This window comes from Kwoniella dejecticola, chromosome 10, assembly GCF_000512565.2.
Source record: "Kwoniella dejecticola CBS 10117 chromosome 10, complete sequence".
Lineage (NCBI taxonomy): Eukaryota > Fungi > Basidiomycota > Tremellomycetes > Tremellales > Cryptococcaceae > Kwoniella > Kwoniella dejecticola.
This window is the reverse complement of record NC_089310.1, coordinates 616,010-632,488: the sequence shown is the minus strand read 5'-3', so window position 1 is coordinate 632,488 and position 16,479 is coordinate 616,010. Positions and strand designations below refer to the sequence as shown.

The 16,479-nt window shown below is 48.6% G+C and overlaps 2 protein-coding genes across 2 annotated transcripts; both read right to left on the bottom strand.

Annotated features, from left to right (window-relative positions):
- Positions 1-145: 145 nt before the first annotated feature.
- On the bottom strand, positions 146-1,819 carry I303_107762 (uncharacterized protein; the record flags this gene model as incomplete). The annotated part of the gene is made up of 2 exons (XM_018411031.1): positions 146-407; positions 489-1,819. The coding sequence occupies 2 exons, from the start codon at positions 1,817-1,819 to the stop codon at positions 146-148; spliced, it is 1,593 nt and encodes a 530-aa protein (XP_018259699.1).
- Positions 1,820-9,085: 7,266 nt separating this feature from the next.
- Positions 9,086-15,810, bottom strand: I303_107761 (uncharacterized protein; the record flags this gene model as incomplete). Its single annotated transcript, XM_065969662.1, has 28 exons — positions 9,086-9,205; positions 9,284-9,466; positions 9,557-9,903; positions 9,956-9,983; positions 10,040-10,552; positions 10,610-10,624; positions 10,684-10,807; positions 10,863-10,879; positions 10,941-10,979; positions 11,043-11,126; positions 11,192-11,271; positions 11,323-11,382; positions 11,437-11,474; positions 11,531-11,600; positions 11,664-11,900; positions 11,962-12,018; positions 12,079-12,177; positions 12,262-12,526; positions 12,594-12,750; positions 12,814-12,824; positions 12,889-12,946; positions 13,001-13,799; positions 13,864-14,108; positions 14,166-14,473; positions 14,527-14,611; positions 14,683-14,975; positions 15,076-15,336; positions 15,427-15,810. The coding sequence occupies 28 exons, from the start codon at positions 15,808-15,810 to the stop codon at positions 9,086-9,088; spliced, it is 4,977 nt and encodes a 1,658-aa protein (XP_065825734.1).
- Positions 15,811-16,479: the final 669 nt, after the last annotated feature.

The window sequence follows — 16,479 nt, the reverse complement described above, 5'->3', positions numbered from 1 at the left end:
AATGAGGACTGCGCCTGTTCCTCGAGCTATAACAGAAAGATCTATACAATGATTCGGTCGTGTGAGCTCCGAACCGGTACCCAGCATGATATGCTTGATGTACAGTAGTGCGGCTCAAGCGATCCGCATCCTCCTCTCCCTATTCCTACCTGTCTTCCTCCCACTTGACCCTGCCTCGCGGGTCACCTTCGTCATCATCCCCCAAATCGCCCCTACCTTCCTCGTTCGACCAATTATCGACCATCCGTCCAGGCGGCGACGTGCTGTACGTAATACCTGATCGCCTGACGATATTTTCCAGATGCGCGATATGCGATACCGCCTTGCGCAGGATGATGGCTTTCGAATCGGTTGGCAATGACGATGGTAAAGCTTGACGAAGAGCTTGAAAGCCGGAATTGATGGATCTGTTTCGCCGTAATGCAGTTGGGAATAATCAGTAAAATGTAAACCGCAATCGTTTATAGAGCTATCAATCGTGTACTCACTCTCGTCTCTTTTGCTCTGACATCAGATGAGCGAGCCTTCTTGATTGACCCGGCGTGGGTGCTACTGAACCAGGTCCGTCGTCAACTTCCATACCGCCTGGTCTCGCGAAACCAGAAGCAGTAGAATGGCTTCGGGATCTAGCGAGACTAGCGCCTCCTCGATGTCCATATGGCGGCCCGTATCCCGTCGGGGGCATCGAAGAAGGCGGCAAAGCTCGTAAAGGCGGTGATGGCATATCGTACGTGTGCGCAGCATGGTGATGCGGGTGTTGACTGTGGTGATTGTGATTTTGCGGCTGCTGCTGATGATGGATTGGTGGCATCGCTGATGGGTGGTTTGGCATAGGTACGGTGGAGGATCTCTGATGCATATCATAGAACTCCTCCCTGGACGGGGCATGATACCTCTCGGACGGGGGTTGTGGTTGTCGATTTTTCGCTGCTTGTTGCTCGAACTCGTACTCGCGCTCGCGCTCGCGCTCTCGAAGCTGGGACTGCCCAGTACCGGGCGATCCCCTTTGTGAATGCAGGCTTTCGTACGGGTTGTATCCTGGTCTGATGTTCGGAGGATATACCCTGGGACTACCTCTTCCTGATGGACCGGAAGAGCTAGCGTCGATGGGATGAGATTGTATACCGCTCATCCCTAAAGAAGGCGGAGGCAGGGTTGGCGAGCCTGAAATAGCATGTAACGGCGGCAAGGAGATACCGCCCGACTTTCCAGCTGATCCGCCGGGGGGAATTCGTTGGACTTGGGGTCTATCGGAGATTGTTCCTCTCCAGGTGGATTCGCTCTTGCCAGTCGACAAGGAAGGGAACTCCCGCTCGATGGGAGACAGTTGATGACTGGTGCTACTTTCCGAAAATTTGAAAGAACCCATAGAAGTTGGAGGTGGTAAATGGATTCTCGGCTGGTTTTCCCGCTCGCGATCTCGTTCGCGTTCCCGTTCCTTTTCAGGCTGAGAGGTAGAAGACGTTCTACGGGGATAAGGATGAGACCGATTATATGAATGAGAGATCGTGGGAGATCTTCCAGATGAAGGTGATTGCACTCTCCCTTCCCTTTCCCGTTCCCGAGGCGGAAAGGAGTGAGCATGAGGGGGTCTATCGAAGGATTCTCGATGATTGCTCGAGGCTGAAGAGGGGGTTCCAGATGGATTCGAAGGTGGCATTCTGGGTATATTGATTGGTATTGACGCTGTCATGTTCCTCTCCTCTGGGGATGAACGATAATGATTCTTCCGCAGACTTGTCGGAGAGCCCAGCCTTTGTGGCGGGGATGTATGGATGGGTCTAGAAGAGGAAGTGGTCGATCCAGGAGGTGAAGTCATAGGAGAGAATGTCTACGGGTTGTGCCAGTAATGTACACTTTGTCTCAGTTTATATAACTGTCCAAGTTTCGAGATCGCTGCGGCAAAAGATAGATTTGATGTGCGATAATTTCTCTTGAAAACGGTGAAACACGTTTGAGTAGGCGATGAAGTTATACTTTCTGTATGTGTGGAGGAGAACTGACAACGCCGTTGAGATGCCTCTGACGTGTTTTATCTTGCTGAGTTGCACCAATGAGCGAGGGGTGTCGAATAGTCGTTTCCGCCTATCGCCGACTAAGTTCCTCTTTGTGAAATACCTTAAACAGCTAGATTTGGGAAATCACCAAATCGAGGTAACAATGAAGATCAGGTACCTGGTCAAGGCAGCTGATGATGGACAGAACAGCCATAAATTTGATCTCGTCAGCATCATGAACGACCTCAGTGTAGAACTGTACTTGCGACTACGGCGACTTACACAATATGATACACACAGCGGTGATGAGATCGATATAGCTTCTTCAAGATCCGAAGCAGCAGTGCAGTGCAGTGTGGGTCGATGAGATTTAGGTTTCGACAACAACGCTGATACCTCGAATAGATGAGAGGCGTTCAAGGGGCTTGAGTGTGTTCTGATGTCCAGTTTCGATCTTGAGTCGACACCTCCTTTGGCGAGCGTGTGATCGGATTCGTCGGTACAAGCAGGTGGGTACTTGTGACGGAAATATTCGGGTCGCCAAAAAGTCGTGTTTGCTGAATTTTGACTCGTCGAGCTCGCCAATGACGGGATGATCGTAGCCTTTATGCCACCTTCGCGCTCGACGCCGCCGGTAGACAACGGGACGGGGATGAATGCAACCAAAACGGCAGAGTATGGTCGGAAAATACGATCAAAGTGGTCGATACGTCGATCCGAGACCAAGCAAATGGAGAGTGAGACCAAACAAAGGTTGTGCCGCTTGACTTTTGGACTATGACGTCTATATCACCAGCTGATCTTTCCCTTTCTTATCGATGCTCCTTGGTTCCTTGACAATCTTGATCCTGTGCTTCAATTCCAGTCGAAAGGCTGAGTCCTTGAGGTTCGCTTCGACGAAAGGGTTATGGTGCGTAGCCAAACAAAAGAAACTTGACCGTTGCTCCTTTCGAGCGTTTTTTCCAGTGCTGAGACAACTCCTACCCCTCAGAGCCTATATCAAGCCAGACTAAAGGAGGGTAGTCGGATAGCAAAGCTTCTCCCGGCGGCAAGTAGTATGGACACCACTCCGTTTTTCGATGTGAGTGGTGTGATGAAAGGAGAACAACACAAAGAGCGATTAGAAGGTGTGGTGGAAAAAGCGAAAGTCAATTTGGAATGATCGAAGCGTGTTTCCTTTCCTTCGCAATCGGGTTCAAAGCGAAAATGGGATAAATGGGGACTGAAACCTTTTTTCCACTTGGCTCAGAAGTATATCAGGATTTTTGCTACGATCAGTCTGATCACCTCCTTTCCACTATGACGGCCCGGCTGGTGTGATGTCCTCGTGGGTGAATGAAATTAGACCTTAAACGGAAACCCTTGAAGATCAAGACCGAGGTTGTGCCCTTGTGTGATGTCAATCCCCACTTTGTGTGTATTGGCGGAAATTTAAAACGATGTCTGTGTGTCGATTTCGATTATCTTGATCCGCCAATCGCGGCCGAGAAATGATAAAATTGGTTACTTCCTTTCGACTCGTTGGCGGCTCGTGTCGTCAAGGTGCGTTTCACTGTTTGACAGCGCGATCGCGACTATACTGATATAAGCGAGATCTGGAATTGTCTATCCGCTTGATGACCCCAGAGCCACAACCAACTGTCTAGCAGTCTGAGTTATATTACGCACAAACCACTGGACGTTTCGCAACGATTCAGCTTGTCCAGCTGTTCGAAACGATGTGTCTTTCTATGTGGCGCTAACTTCCGATCAGTCGCTGAGTTGGATCTTCTATGCGATATATGTCTGGCTGGGCTTTTTGGATTTGACTTCTTGTAAGCTTGATGTCCCGAAGGATTCCAGCTGAGCGCAAGACTAAAGTGGTCGTTCGCTATGCTGTCTCGAAGCAGAGACCACACGACACACTGTCAGCTACTGAGCGGCTGGCCATAGTCATATATGTATAATAAAGAGCACGCACCCGAAGTCTCGTTCCCGAAAGGATGAGTAATGAGGGCAGATGAATGAACGTGTCTTGATATGGCGATGAGGCTGTGAAAGGTGGTGCGGGTCCGTCCGGGGCGATTCGAGTGTCAGGTCCGAATTAACCTCTGTGATGATGTGTATGCCAATATACGCTAGTGGGATAGTCGAATCGGAAAGGGATTACAAAGCTGAGGGGTTGTTGAGTGGACCAAAGATGAAGAACAGATATAAGTAAACACGAAAAACGAGTCCGGAGGATACACGCAGTTTTTGTGGGTTCTGGAGCTGGAGGGAAATGATGATTAATTAACATAAATGCGATTAATCATGACAGGGTTACTGGGTTCGTCACCTTGCCCATCTGATCAGACCTAGTGTATTCTCCTATTACTTTGGGAAGGAAAGAAGCGAAGGAGGCGGAAAGGAATCGGTAAGTTTAAAGGGTAATAACCTCGGCGATCTGGCGCGAGGGTGGTCTAGTGTTCTCTCTGATTACGTTGATGTCGATTTTGCCGCGAAGCCAAAGAAGACCAAAGACAAGTTCTTGGTGTTTTAAAGGTAAAGGATAGAAAGCCAAAACATCCATCGTTTTTGCATATGCTTATTCCGAGAAGTGATCTCGAAAGTATTACGGTATGACTTTTTTTCCACTGGTCACGTAATGAGCTGGATTTGGACATCTGCTTCGGATCGACATCCCCCTCAAACGGTACACCTCCTTCTCGTTCGCGATAGAAGCGGGTTTGACTTCTACATCAGCATGAATTACCACATCCTCCACGCAACCACCTTGAAAGATCCCGTTGGGATGGGTCGGTCTCATACGATTTCCTGTCCGATCGCACGGATGCGGTCCAGTGCAGGGTAACAAGATTGCTTTTCTATTTCCTGAATTTGTTTTACGTTCAAAGAGACTTTTTACGCTTTTTTCTCCCTTTCTACTCCCAGCTGGGAGCTCCGCCATATACAGCATGCACGTCTTCCTCGGCGCTTAGAATTCCTGATAGGAGGCCGAAGGTTCAGGGCGATCTTCTGATAGCCACGGGTGTGATGTTGGTCATATGATTTGGCAGACAAGGGGTTACACACCCCTTGTTTGCAATTCATCAGGACCCGAAAAATACCAATGGGTTGACCAGAAAATGAGAGGCAACGCGGTGATCCTGGTCCTCTCGGAAGGCCTTTTCACCTGCTATAAGCCCATTCGTCCCTCTGACACTTGCCTTAATCATTACTGCTTTATTGTTCAGGTGACAGGGGTAGATATGAACAAGCTGATCTTCGCAGGAGATCACAGCAAAATTGCGGTTGAGGCGACTGATAGCGAGAGGGGGGAAGGGCAGACTGCGTTAACGTAAAGTCGCGGTTTTCTGGTATTCCTGATGGGATTACGACGCAAAGATCTTCCTAATCTCCTATGGGCCTAAAGCGGTTTTTGCTGTAAAATAACCGCGGGCTTGAACTCTTTTTTTGCAGATCTCATTTACTTCATGATCGAATTTGACATCTCGTTTCCAAAACAGCAGCAGTAGCCTTACAGAGGGGAGGAGTTCAAGCAGTAGACCATGCCATCAGTTGGTCGTGCGACAGCGTATCGCCAAGCACCGAGTAGCGGAAGTCCTTTTCCGGACTCCCATGCCCAAACAGGTACAATCCAAGTTCACGTATGCTTTCGAGACTGCGGATTACCCTTCCGCTTGTCCCGTCTGTAAAAGGTGAAGACGGTGTACCTTGGTGTGTTTACGACTTGATTGATGTGTCAGGGAGCAAAGTCACGACAGCTGCTCGCGCGGCCACCGCACAAAGGCAAAGACAGCCGATTCCAGTGAAACGAGATCACCGAGTGACCGACATCTCTTGCATGGAGGGGGGAGTACGCACTCCTACTGTAATATAACGAGAAAAGACTGGTACGAGAATGCGGGCAGCTGATCGACGTGAGCATATGGTCAATTTTTCCCTGTCGTGGTGAAAAGGGTCATCACCCCTGAAGCTGAACAGCTTCTTCTACCGGCGTTGCCAGCCAGCCGATCTCAAGCGCATAACGAATAAAACACAAAGAATAGATCTCACGTAATTAATCCGTTCCATTTATCCCAAAGTCTAGGGCGTTGGAAGGGGACATGCAGAAAAATAGTGAACGCCATCATACCCACCGATCACGTATGACTTCATGATCTGCAATAAACAAACGAGATTTTCTTTTCTGCTTGGCTTTTGTGCATGCGTAGTCGTGGGATTCATGGTCGTTCACGTGCAACAGCTTAAACCTCACAAGCTGTTATTGCATCGGTCTAATTGACCTAGTGATCGGAACTGATTTTAATGCAGATAATGCGGGCTTAGAGGTCTTTGCTTAGGCAGAGGAGGCTACCGGTGCAAGGAAAGAAAGACCTCGTATTTTCTCCCTGTTGCATCGATGCAAACACGATGATACTCTTTCATCACCACCACGGTCATTATGCTGATATGACAGAAATGTGGCTTACAATTAGCTTTCATTTGCACTCCACAAGATTGGAAGGCTAAGCCGTGGATATCTGAATTTAGGGTACATACGTACGTCACACGATTTGACCGATCAATTGGCGTCCTATCCTAAGTAAGATTTGCGTCCTATATCATTCAATTGTTTATCCATGTAAGCGAGGTCAGCCACCTGTCAGCGATCTCCGCGATCATGCAACATGTCGACGCCTCATTCCATTCCCACACCACCGGCATGTGATCAAGCCCAGTATCTCGTTGCTCGGCTCTGGTTTTTTTCTTTTCTGGGTCTTGCGTAACGTAAATCTCAGGTCTCAGATCATTGGGAATTTGTCAATCACGAATTGCTGGAGGGCAATTTCAATTGGGAATATGTCGATCCAAGAATCCGTTTCCCTGCTTGCCCTTTGCGAGGACAGCTGTCAAGGCCAAAGCAGCAGCAGAAGAAGCAACCCTGTGCTTATACGTGATTCACCGCCGCGGAGCTATACGGTAATACAATTGTCTGAGGAGGTGGGGACCAAAGGAGTCCAGATGAACAATCGCGAGGCATCGTCCTTCGAATGATCATGGCGTGAAGCTGTCTCCTCGGTTTCGCCGTCTTAGCGAGTGTGATCGCGTATCATTGACGTCAGGTCCGTGCATCAACGCCACCATGATCATGCCGCGCATTGAAGTGGCGGTGCCCTTGCGTCTTTCCGCCGGTAAGGGCTTGATGTCACCTTGTTTCATCTTGGTAAACAAGGGGTACCGTGCGCATGTACACTGCTATACCTGTGACCCTGTATTGTGCCACTTCAGTCCCCTGCTCAAGTGGCAAGAGGATCTGGGCTACTATGCAAGTGTGAAGCCAGAACACCTAAACACTGAGCGAGACAGAACATCGTAAAAGAGGTTATTGTGAATAAAGCCAGACCGTCCGCGTTGGGGTAAGAATGACGGAAGAGATCTCGATGTGTATGTAATAAACGTTACTAGACTCGAGCTGGTCTACCCGCTGGTGGCGTCTCCAGACCTCATACCGGGTCAGCCTGGACGCAGGAGGAAGTGTCACTTTCAATCAAGCAAAATGCTTAGGTATAAGCCTCAGATCCAAGCTCGATGCCTTCTGCCTCTGCCTATCTTCTCGAGGATGGATCTTGGAAAGTGGACCTCACCCCGCGGGTATATCGCTCAGCTCAGTGCCGCTCGGAAATCGCAAGGCCTGATGAAAACAGCCTCATGTTTTTGATACTACAGCATTCCAGTGCCCACCGAGCGTATCCATCATTACTCCATCGCCGTCGACCGCTATGATCGATCAAGCAGCCTGGCAACTTCGCTCTTGAGAAGGAGCATAGATCACAGTAATCATGGACAACTAACGCGGGGTTAACGGAAGCGGGAGAGGACTAGGGTGATTGTGACCGGCTGAAAGGGAGCAGCAAAGCGGAAGAACGCAAAGGATGATGGGAATGATGAGCAGGGCGCTGTCAGACCCATTTACTGATCAGTATGAGCGGACAGTTTCGGTGGTGTTTACGACTGTGAGTCCATCTGATAACAGCTCCATATTCTACTCTCACGTCTCACGTCACAGTCTAGGCGTTGCCTTCACGATACGCAGTGACTATCTCTAGATACATCTAAACTTAACGCGAAACCATTCAGTCTGTGAACGCATAGCTGCTTGGTCTATAGCGAGTCATCGCCATCCATTCTCTTTATCATACCTTCTTCTCACTATGCAGCTGAAACCTGGCACCGTGCTCCTTTTGTCATTCATTCTGACTCGACCTCGCGGGCTATGACCTGCTGGCAATTGATTGAATGGGCAACCGACATCAGCCAGTCCTTCTTGGATACCCCACATCCGCTATCCAACTATTATTTCATACTGAAGGTCAATGACGACGAACGATCTCACGACGCAGAACATCTCGACCACAAAAGTGCAGCTTTTTGTAGACGCTGAAAACCGAGATTCTATTGGCTGAAAACCGAGATTCTATTGGCAGGCAAAGGAGTGACTCGGGACAACGAGCTAAGGAGAGAAGGAGTACGTACTTCTCCATTCTTCCTTCGGCCGATGCCACTCTGCAGACATCGAACATAATTATCGTCGTTGTGATCGTCGACTTAGATCCAGCTATCACGGTTACTCTACCGTCGTGTTGTCTTGTCCTGTGACCATCGACTACTGACTCGTCATACGATGAACAGAAGTAGTCCATTTAGGGGATCACCTCGATTTCTCGTTGGTGCAAGCAACACGGTAGCAGCTCAACACAATTTGTCATTCGACTTTCACTCCCCAATATGTCATACAAGCGTCAGTGTCAGACCGACGGAGATCACCATCACGGTCGCGAGAGAGATCCCTTTCTGAGCGATTGGAGTCTACTCGTGCGGTGACTCAGCCCTTCGAGTTGGATATAGAGCGGAACAAGAGGTGTAGCTAATCGCTTCGAGATGAGCGTTCTCAATCGCAAAGCTAGGCCTGCATCCTTCTGCACGATGATGGTATCCTTGTCGATAAATGTTTATGTGCATGCATGATTTCGACTATAGTATATATCTGCAAGCAATCAAGCATTTCAAAGAGTCTGTGAAGACCGATCCTTCTCTTCCTTCAATGCGTGAGGCAATGATGACGATCATTCTTCTCTAGTCTCGTTATCCTTCTCTTTCTTCTCAGCAGCTTTGTACAGCTCTCTGTATTTACCTGACTTCTCACATAATGACTTGAAGAGCGAATCGTCTTTTCGAAGGAGGTTCTACGATAAACGTCCAAACCATCAACACCACCTTTCCAGCAATTTGCACCTCATTGTATGGGACGACTTTGTACTCACGATAGGCGTATCAAATTCAGCTACTCTACCATCGGACAGCACCAGCAGTCTATCGTAATCTATCACAGATGAAAGCCTGTGTGCGATTGTGAGGAGAGTAGAGGACTTGAACTCCGATCGGATGGCAGATTGAATAGCTTCGTCCGTGGCGAAGTCCACCGACGCAGTGGCTTCATCCATAATCTGACGAAGAGCTCATCATCAGCCTCGTACAAGTATATGAATTGCGTGTATCTGTTCTTCGATTTCATGATGGGGAGAGCAAAAACTCACAATGAGATTGCTTCTCCTCAATAACGCTCTAGCCATAGCTACCAATTGACGTTGACCTTGCGAGAAGTTACTGCCTCCAGCCGATACTTCTGTAGTAAGGGCAATAATCGATTTTCCACCTAATCCAGTGGAGCCCGAAGGTGCCGGAGAGGCTGATCGCAGCGCATCTTCGGCGGCGAGTGCGCCAAGTCGTTTCGAAGAGGGTACACGAGACGGAACTCTGCTTGATGGTGGTGTATCCGATGTACCCAAATTCACTCTCGACAAAGCATCCAGTAGTTCCTCGTCGGTGTGTTCGTTAAACGGGTCGAGGTTCTCCCTGACGCTACCCGAAAACAAAACGGCATCTACAATACACTATCAGCTCGGGAACATGTGCTCAACAGAAGAATGGCTGACCTTGTGGGATATACGTTATCCGAGATCGCTGCAATGCCTCGACCATCAGCGTCAAGAAAACTTCATGATTTCTGTCAGACTTACCAGATCATCCACACCTATTTTGGTGATGTCAATTCCGTCAAGCCATATACTGCCTCCGTAGGGTTCAGCGAATCTAAGTAAACTCATAGCAAGCGTCGATTTTCCAGATCCTGTTCTTCCTATCAACCCGATCTTTTCGCCAGCCTTGATATCGAAGGACCCCTTAAAGACGGTGGGTAGATCTGGAGCGTATTTGATTTCTAAATCTCTGACGCTCAAAAATTGATCCTTGGTACTAGCGTTTGTGGATGGCCAATAAGCCGGAGGACGATTTCGAGGTACGACAGCAGGTGGTTCTTGAGGTAAAGAAAGGTATTCCTGAACACGTTCTACCGAGTTAAAGTCCATCTCTAGTTGTCCCCAGAATCGAGATACCCAATAACAGGCTGATACGAAGGACTGAGCTGAGACAATTGCCATACCCGCCGAACCGGCTGGAACAGCTCCGCTCAGTGCGAATAAGGTCGTCAGGAAAACTGATATCGCTCCAAGGACATCGAATCGCAACAGCAGCTATACGCAGGATCAGCACATATGTGACAGGACTGATACATCGTTCTTTCCACTCACCCATCGATTCATCATCTATGTTTCGCGGGACATTCATTAATGGTTCTTCACGCAGCGGGACCGATCACACTTACCCAGTAATAATAGAAGGCCTGATGAGTCTTATCCACCTGCTCACAAAGCTGGGTCATGAATCTGGCCTCGACCGAGAAGGCTCGGACAGAAATCACTCCGTCGAGGAGTTCAGCGAATCCAGAGCTGATGCATCCGTTAATTTCGCACTCGATAAGTGATCCAGTATTCAACAGCTCACAAGATAGGGGATTTGAGCTGATAACGAATATCTGATAAGCTTCAAACCAAACTGATTTCACACCATAATCATACTTACGGTCGCCTCCAACCTTCTTAAGCTTCGACCCACCCTCAACTGATCACGTTATCTCGCTTAGCTTGTCATGTTCAGAGGGAGTCGTCAGTCCGGGGAACTCACGTAAACGATGGAGTATTGGTAATAGAGGTAGCTGATGATGGCTGCCGGTACAAGGAACCATGGTACAATGGCGGCGACAACGACCTGCAGTGCCATTCTCATGATTAGTGCGGCTCCGCACACGTCACAAGGATATTTCCCGGACTCACGATAGCGCCTATCAGACTGGCTACATAGACGATCACCGTTCGCAATGCACCGTTGAGGGACGAGTCGATAGTCTCGACGTCTATTACGAGCTGATTCAGCGTTTGACGCCATGACAGATCACCTCACTCACCTCGAGAGAATCTGTTGATGATCCGACCAACAGGTGTCACATTGAAGAATCTGACCGTAGCTATTATCACCTATTAGCCTTACGAACGTAGTAGGTGTCATTTTTCATCCTTACAACGCATAACCCTCTCCAGCAGCCGATCGTGTAAATGACTGCGTATAGCAGCTTTATCAGCATGACGATTTCCTGCGGCGGATCTTTTGCTCACATCGCAGCTCTGTAAGAGCTCCAGGATCCAACTGCACTTGACCCGACACCAAAGAGAGCGGCACCCAAGACTGATATAGGCACAACATATCAGCTTCAGCGCTTGAGGATCGAGGCGTATCAAAACAGCTAACCGATTCCCGTATACACGGACAGGTAGAATCCCGGATTGGTCTGAGCAGGCGGGAAGTACGATCTGATGCCTTTCGTCACGGTAGTTTCGAGAGTCATATTGGACACCATGGCCGCTGTTGCATGATGCAGAACATGCTGATGCAAGTCGGTGTGGTGGTATTGCTGAGTGTGGTCCATCATAGCTGGCTTGAACAGGGTGAAGAGGGTAGTATGAGACGTGAACTGGGTGTTGTAAGCTGATTTTATAAGGCTATCAGCTGACTGTGTCCTGTTTAGATAAGAATGGGTACAGCTTACCCTCGCCCCAAACTTTCAGCCACCATCTCTCAGCGACGGTCAGACCTTGATTCAGCACTGGCGCAGATAGGTTCATCAGCTGGGATTTCGCAGATCCGAAGGAAACTGTTATCTCACAGAGCACAAGCAGAGTCCAGACCCAGGTGACATAGGTGGCGGCAACAATGTAAAGCTTATACGTCTCCCACTTGACATTGCCGACCGCTCGTTCTTCGTCTGGTTATAGGTGAACCGTCAGCGCGGGTATAGCCACTGCGTGGCGACAAAAGTAAAAGTGCTCATGTTTGGATTTCAGCTCACCTTGAACCAGCTTCTTGCCAGGACCTTTCTTCTTGACCTTCTTCTCAGCGCTGTCGACGACCTCTACCTCCTCTTCTACTTCCTCCTTGGCGACGATAGCTTCGGACTTGGTTACTTCAGCCTCTTCAAGCGCTACCAGCCCGTCAAGTTCGCCAGCAGCACGAAGCTCATCAGGTGTCCCTTGAGCATCTATGCGGCCATCAAGAATTCGAACGAGGTAATCTGATGACGGGAGGAGCAATTCTACATGGTGGGAAACCAAGATCTACAATCGTACAGATAAGTTAGCTATCATAAAGCGTCTAGATGCAACGAACGAAGAACTAGCTTACGATTGTTCGTCCCTTCAATATAGGTCCATTCAGGCATTTATCGGTCAGGTGTTTAGCCGTATGTGAGTCGACCGCTGCGAGTGGATCATCGAGAAGGACATGTTGGGTGTAAGAGTATACGGCACGTGCCAACGCCACTCTTGCCTTCTGACCACCACTATGGAACGGGCGCATTACATCAGCCCAAAATCTTTACTCAAATCTTCATGCCGCTACACACCTGAGAGATACCTGAAACAGACAGAACTTCCGTCAATACATGCACCCGGTCAAGATGGAAAGTAATATCACTTACACCTTTCGCACCAATCTCTGTCTGATCCCCATCTTCCAACATATCCAGATCTGGGTTTCTGCACAACAGTGATCAATACCGCGCGGCAGACCATGTCATATCAGGTACTCACAAGGCACAAGCGTCCAGGACCATTTCATAACGCTCTTCGTCAAATGCCTCTCCGAATAAGATGTTATCCTTAATGCTCTTTTGCTGCAACCAAGGCGTTTGAGAGGCATATGCAATCGAGTTCCGCAATCCGTCGGCGTTGACTTGAGTCGTGTTCTTTGGCAGATATGAGTTTCCGCCAAGTAATTCCATCTCACCCAATAAGGCGGTAAGCACAGCGGTTTTGCCCGATCCAGTTGGACCAGTGATAATTGATAATTTGCCAATCGGGAAAGAAACGTTCAGGTCTGACAAAGTGAAAAAGGGCTCTTCACCTTCTTCCTCAACCGCATCGGGGGCGGAGGAAGAAGAGTCGACAGCCGTGGTACTGGTGCTTCGAGGTGGAGATGGAGGTTCAACTACTGTCTTCGGTTTATTGACTGCCATAACAGACCTGTTCTGTTCAGACTGTTTCCCTGTGTTCCACCTGAAAGTAGCATTCTCGAAGCCAATCTTATTTGGCGAATTGTCGTTCGGGTCTGCCGATCGCTTCAGCGAGCATACCCAGTCTGGAACCTCATCTTCGGCCAGGAAATCTTCGATTCGCTTGACTGATACGTGCGCTTGTAGCAAGATGACAACAAAAGTTGGGATGACGTTGAGAGGCATCCTCAGCATGGAGAAAAGGGAAATAGCGGTGAAGGCGACCGAGACAGTCAATTCTCGTTTGGCGATGACGATGTAGCAAAAGAACGAGACCAGGGTGACAAAAATCGGTGCGAGAGACCAGAGAAGGGAGAACCAAATACCGTTGATCAAAGCTGTGATGCGAAGATCCGTGAGCAATGAGTTTTGGGATTCAAGCTGTCTGGATCGTGTGCTCACATCGCACCATCTGCTTCATTTCCTTCGCTCTAGCTTCTGCAGCCCGATCCTTCCATTGTTCGATCCAGGCAAAGAACTTGATGAACTGGATGGCACCGATCAACTCGTTCATCACTCCGATCCGCTTGTCTCGAGCTTTGAGCAATTCTTGAGTGATGGCTACGCTTCGCTTAGAAACGAAGGAATTGAGCGGAGTAGCGACCACAAGGACGACCACACCTGCGAATGCGGACCATCCGAGGATACTGTGAATTTTCATGAGCGGGCGTCAAATCAACAGAGGGAGTGAGTGACACGCTTACTTGTATAAGAAGACTGAGGCAACGATGATTTCGAATGGAGCGCCATAGATGTAATATCCACCGCTGACGGTGTTTCCGATTCGGTTGGTATCACCTGCCATCAGATTGACGACTTTTCCACTATCGGCATTACTTTTCTTTTCCACCTTGCCACCGTCATTAGCCTTGTCGTCATCTTCCTTGGCCGTGACGATGCCGGAGGCATCTTTCCTACGGAGAGCTTTGTCGTAGATGGCAGCGGTGAGTTCAGCTTTGATACGGACTGTGGCTCTTCTGCCATGCCAGAGATGCAGTAAATCGACAAGAGCCTATATTGACTGGATGTCAGCTTCCAATGCGGCACCACTTTCTGTTGACTGACCTTCGCAGTTGATGCTAAGAAAGCTAAGAAAGCGAAGATGTATGCCTGCGACATAGCTCGACTCGACTTGTTATCAAGGCCATCCCTGGATAGGCGTTACGGGGATCAGCTGACATATAGACTGGACAAACTCCGATCTCTTGAGAGCTGACTCACAGAATCCTCTTCAAGAAGTAAGGTCCCGCATAGTTAAAAACAACAGCCAAAAGGGTTAGACCAGCATCCAAAGCCAGATCTAACTTGTTTGCCAAGAAGATCTGTCTCAGTAGAGAGCTAGTCTTGAGTTGGTTGAATCTGTCAAACACAACAGCGGTTTGTTGTGTCAAAGATAATTTCGGCAGATCCTCAGGTTCCAATTCCTTTGATGCTCCGAAAGCTATGAATCCATTCACCCAGTTGAACGATAACCAGGAATAGAGAGTAACGTCGTCGTCCAAAGACACTTCAGGCTGTAATGTAGACGCGTGATCAATCAGTGTTTCCTAATTTGCTATCGAGTAGAATGGGCTGTTTGGTCTGTATGCGAATGCAGAGGAAAGAGGACCTCACCAGTCTCGAAAGGACCTTTGGAGATGCTAATTTCAGACCAAACAACACAACCAGAACAATTGATATACCGGCGATATTACCGATTTCTAGACCGATCGTTGTCTTCGTTGCCCAAAGCGGAAGTTGGTGATGTATGGTATTGTCATACCAGGCGTCTCCCAAGGTGACGATCGACAGTACAAGTAGCACAGAAAGTACCAGTATGGTGGAGTATGGCGGGGTCGATAATGGTCTGATGGTGAATTGCAATAAGAAGTATAGCTACAAAACATGTAACATCTCTCGTCAGCTCAAGCCATCACCGTTGCTGTCAGCCCCAAGAAGGAAGATGTCCAGAAATTTATCACTTACCCAGACAAAGATCATCCCGGCCGATAACAGGACATCCGTGACTTTTTGCCCATCATTATGGGCAAGACCCAATATTTGCCAGCCAGTCACTCCTGCCCATACTCCTACCTCACCGACGGTCACGAGCGACAAGAAAAGCTGCTTCCATACTGATGGTCGTCTCCTGATCTCTTCGGCTTGCTGCTGTTTTGACGGTGGTTCTGGCGGGACTAAGGTGTCGAGGGGTACCAAGTCTGAGATCAAGGAATGGAAGAAACGCCTCGCAGGCTTGAAAAGCGGGAGTGAGACGATAAAGGTGAGGAGGAGGATTGAGAGGGAGGATATAGTGCGAATGGAGGAGATAATTAAAGGGGAGAACGTCTGGAAGTTGGGTTCAGCGTTCATCCTTGATTAGAACAATTTTATATCGCATATATGTCGAATGAGGGTGGTTGTGAATGAAGAGAGGAAAGATAGCTTACGGAAGTCGAGTCCATTTTGATCTATATACTCTATTCCATTTGAGCTTCGATCTTCGGAAGTGCCCAATGCGTCGAGTCAACAGAGACCTGTACGGTCAAATAACACCAATAGAAATATCACTCAACCTCCCAGCGACGCTTCTAGAAATGCGTTAAAGGCTTTGTATTGGCGAGTTCACTGAAAAGCACCTTTAACGAAATTTCGCTCGACAGACAGCAAGCAACAACAGATCTTAGGTGTCCGTCTGTCTGTTTTCCACGCGTATGTTGAGTATGAGGACAATCAGTGTTCAATGTCGCATCAACGCGTTGTGACTGACTTCATCAACAAATCAAGTACACATGCACACACGCGATCCGCCGGCCGCGCGATCATGTTTCAGCTGGGGCTCCGAGCGCACCCAGCCGACAAGTGACCTCTCATGCCTAAGTGAGAGGAAGACTCAAGGAAGGCGTGCCTAACCTTGTTAACCTAGATGCATGGCAAAAGTTGATGTTTTTCTACTTGATCTCGACCTTCAATTTCTAGATGAAGCTTTCAATCGTCATCATTGCCCGTATACAGCAATTGTCTAAACCCCAACGTGAATAG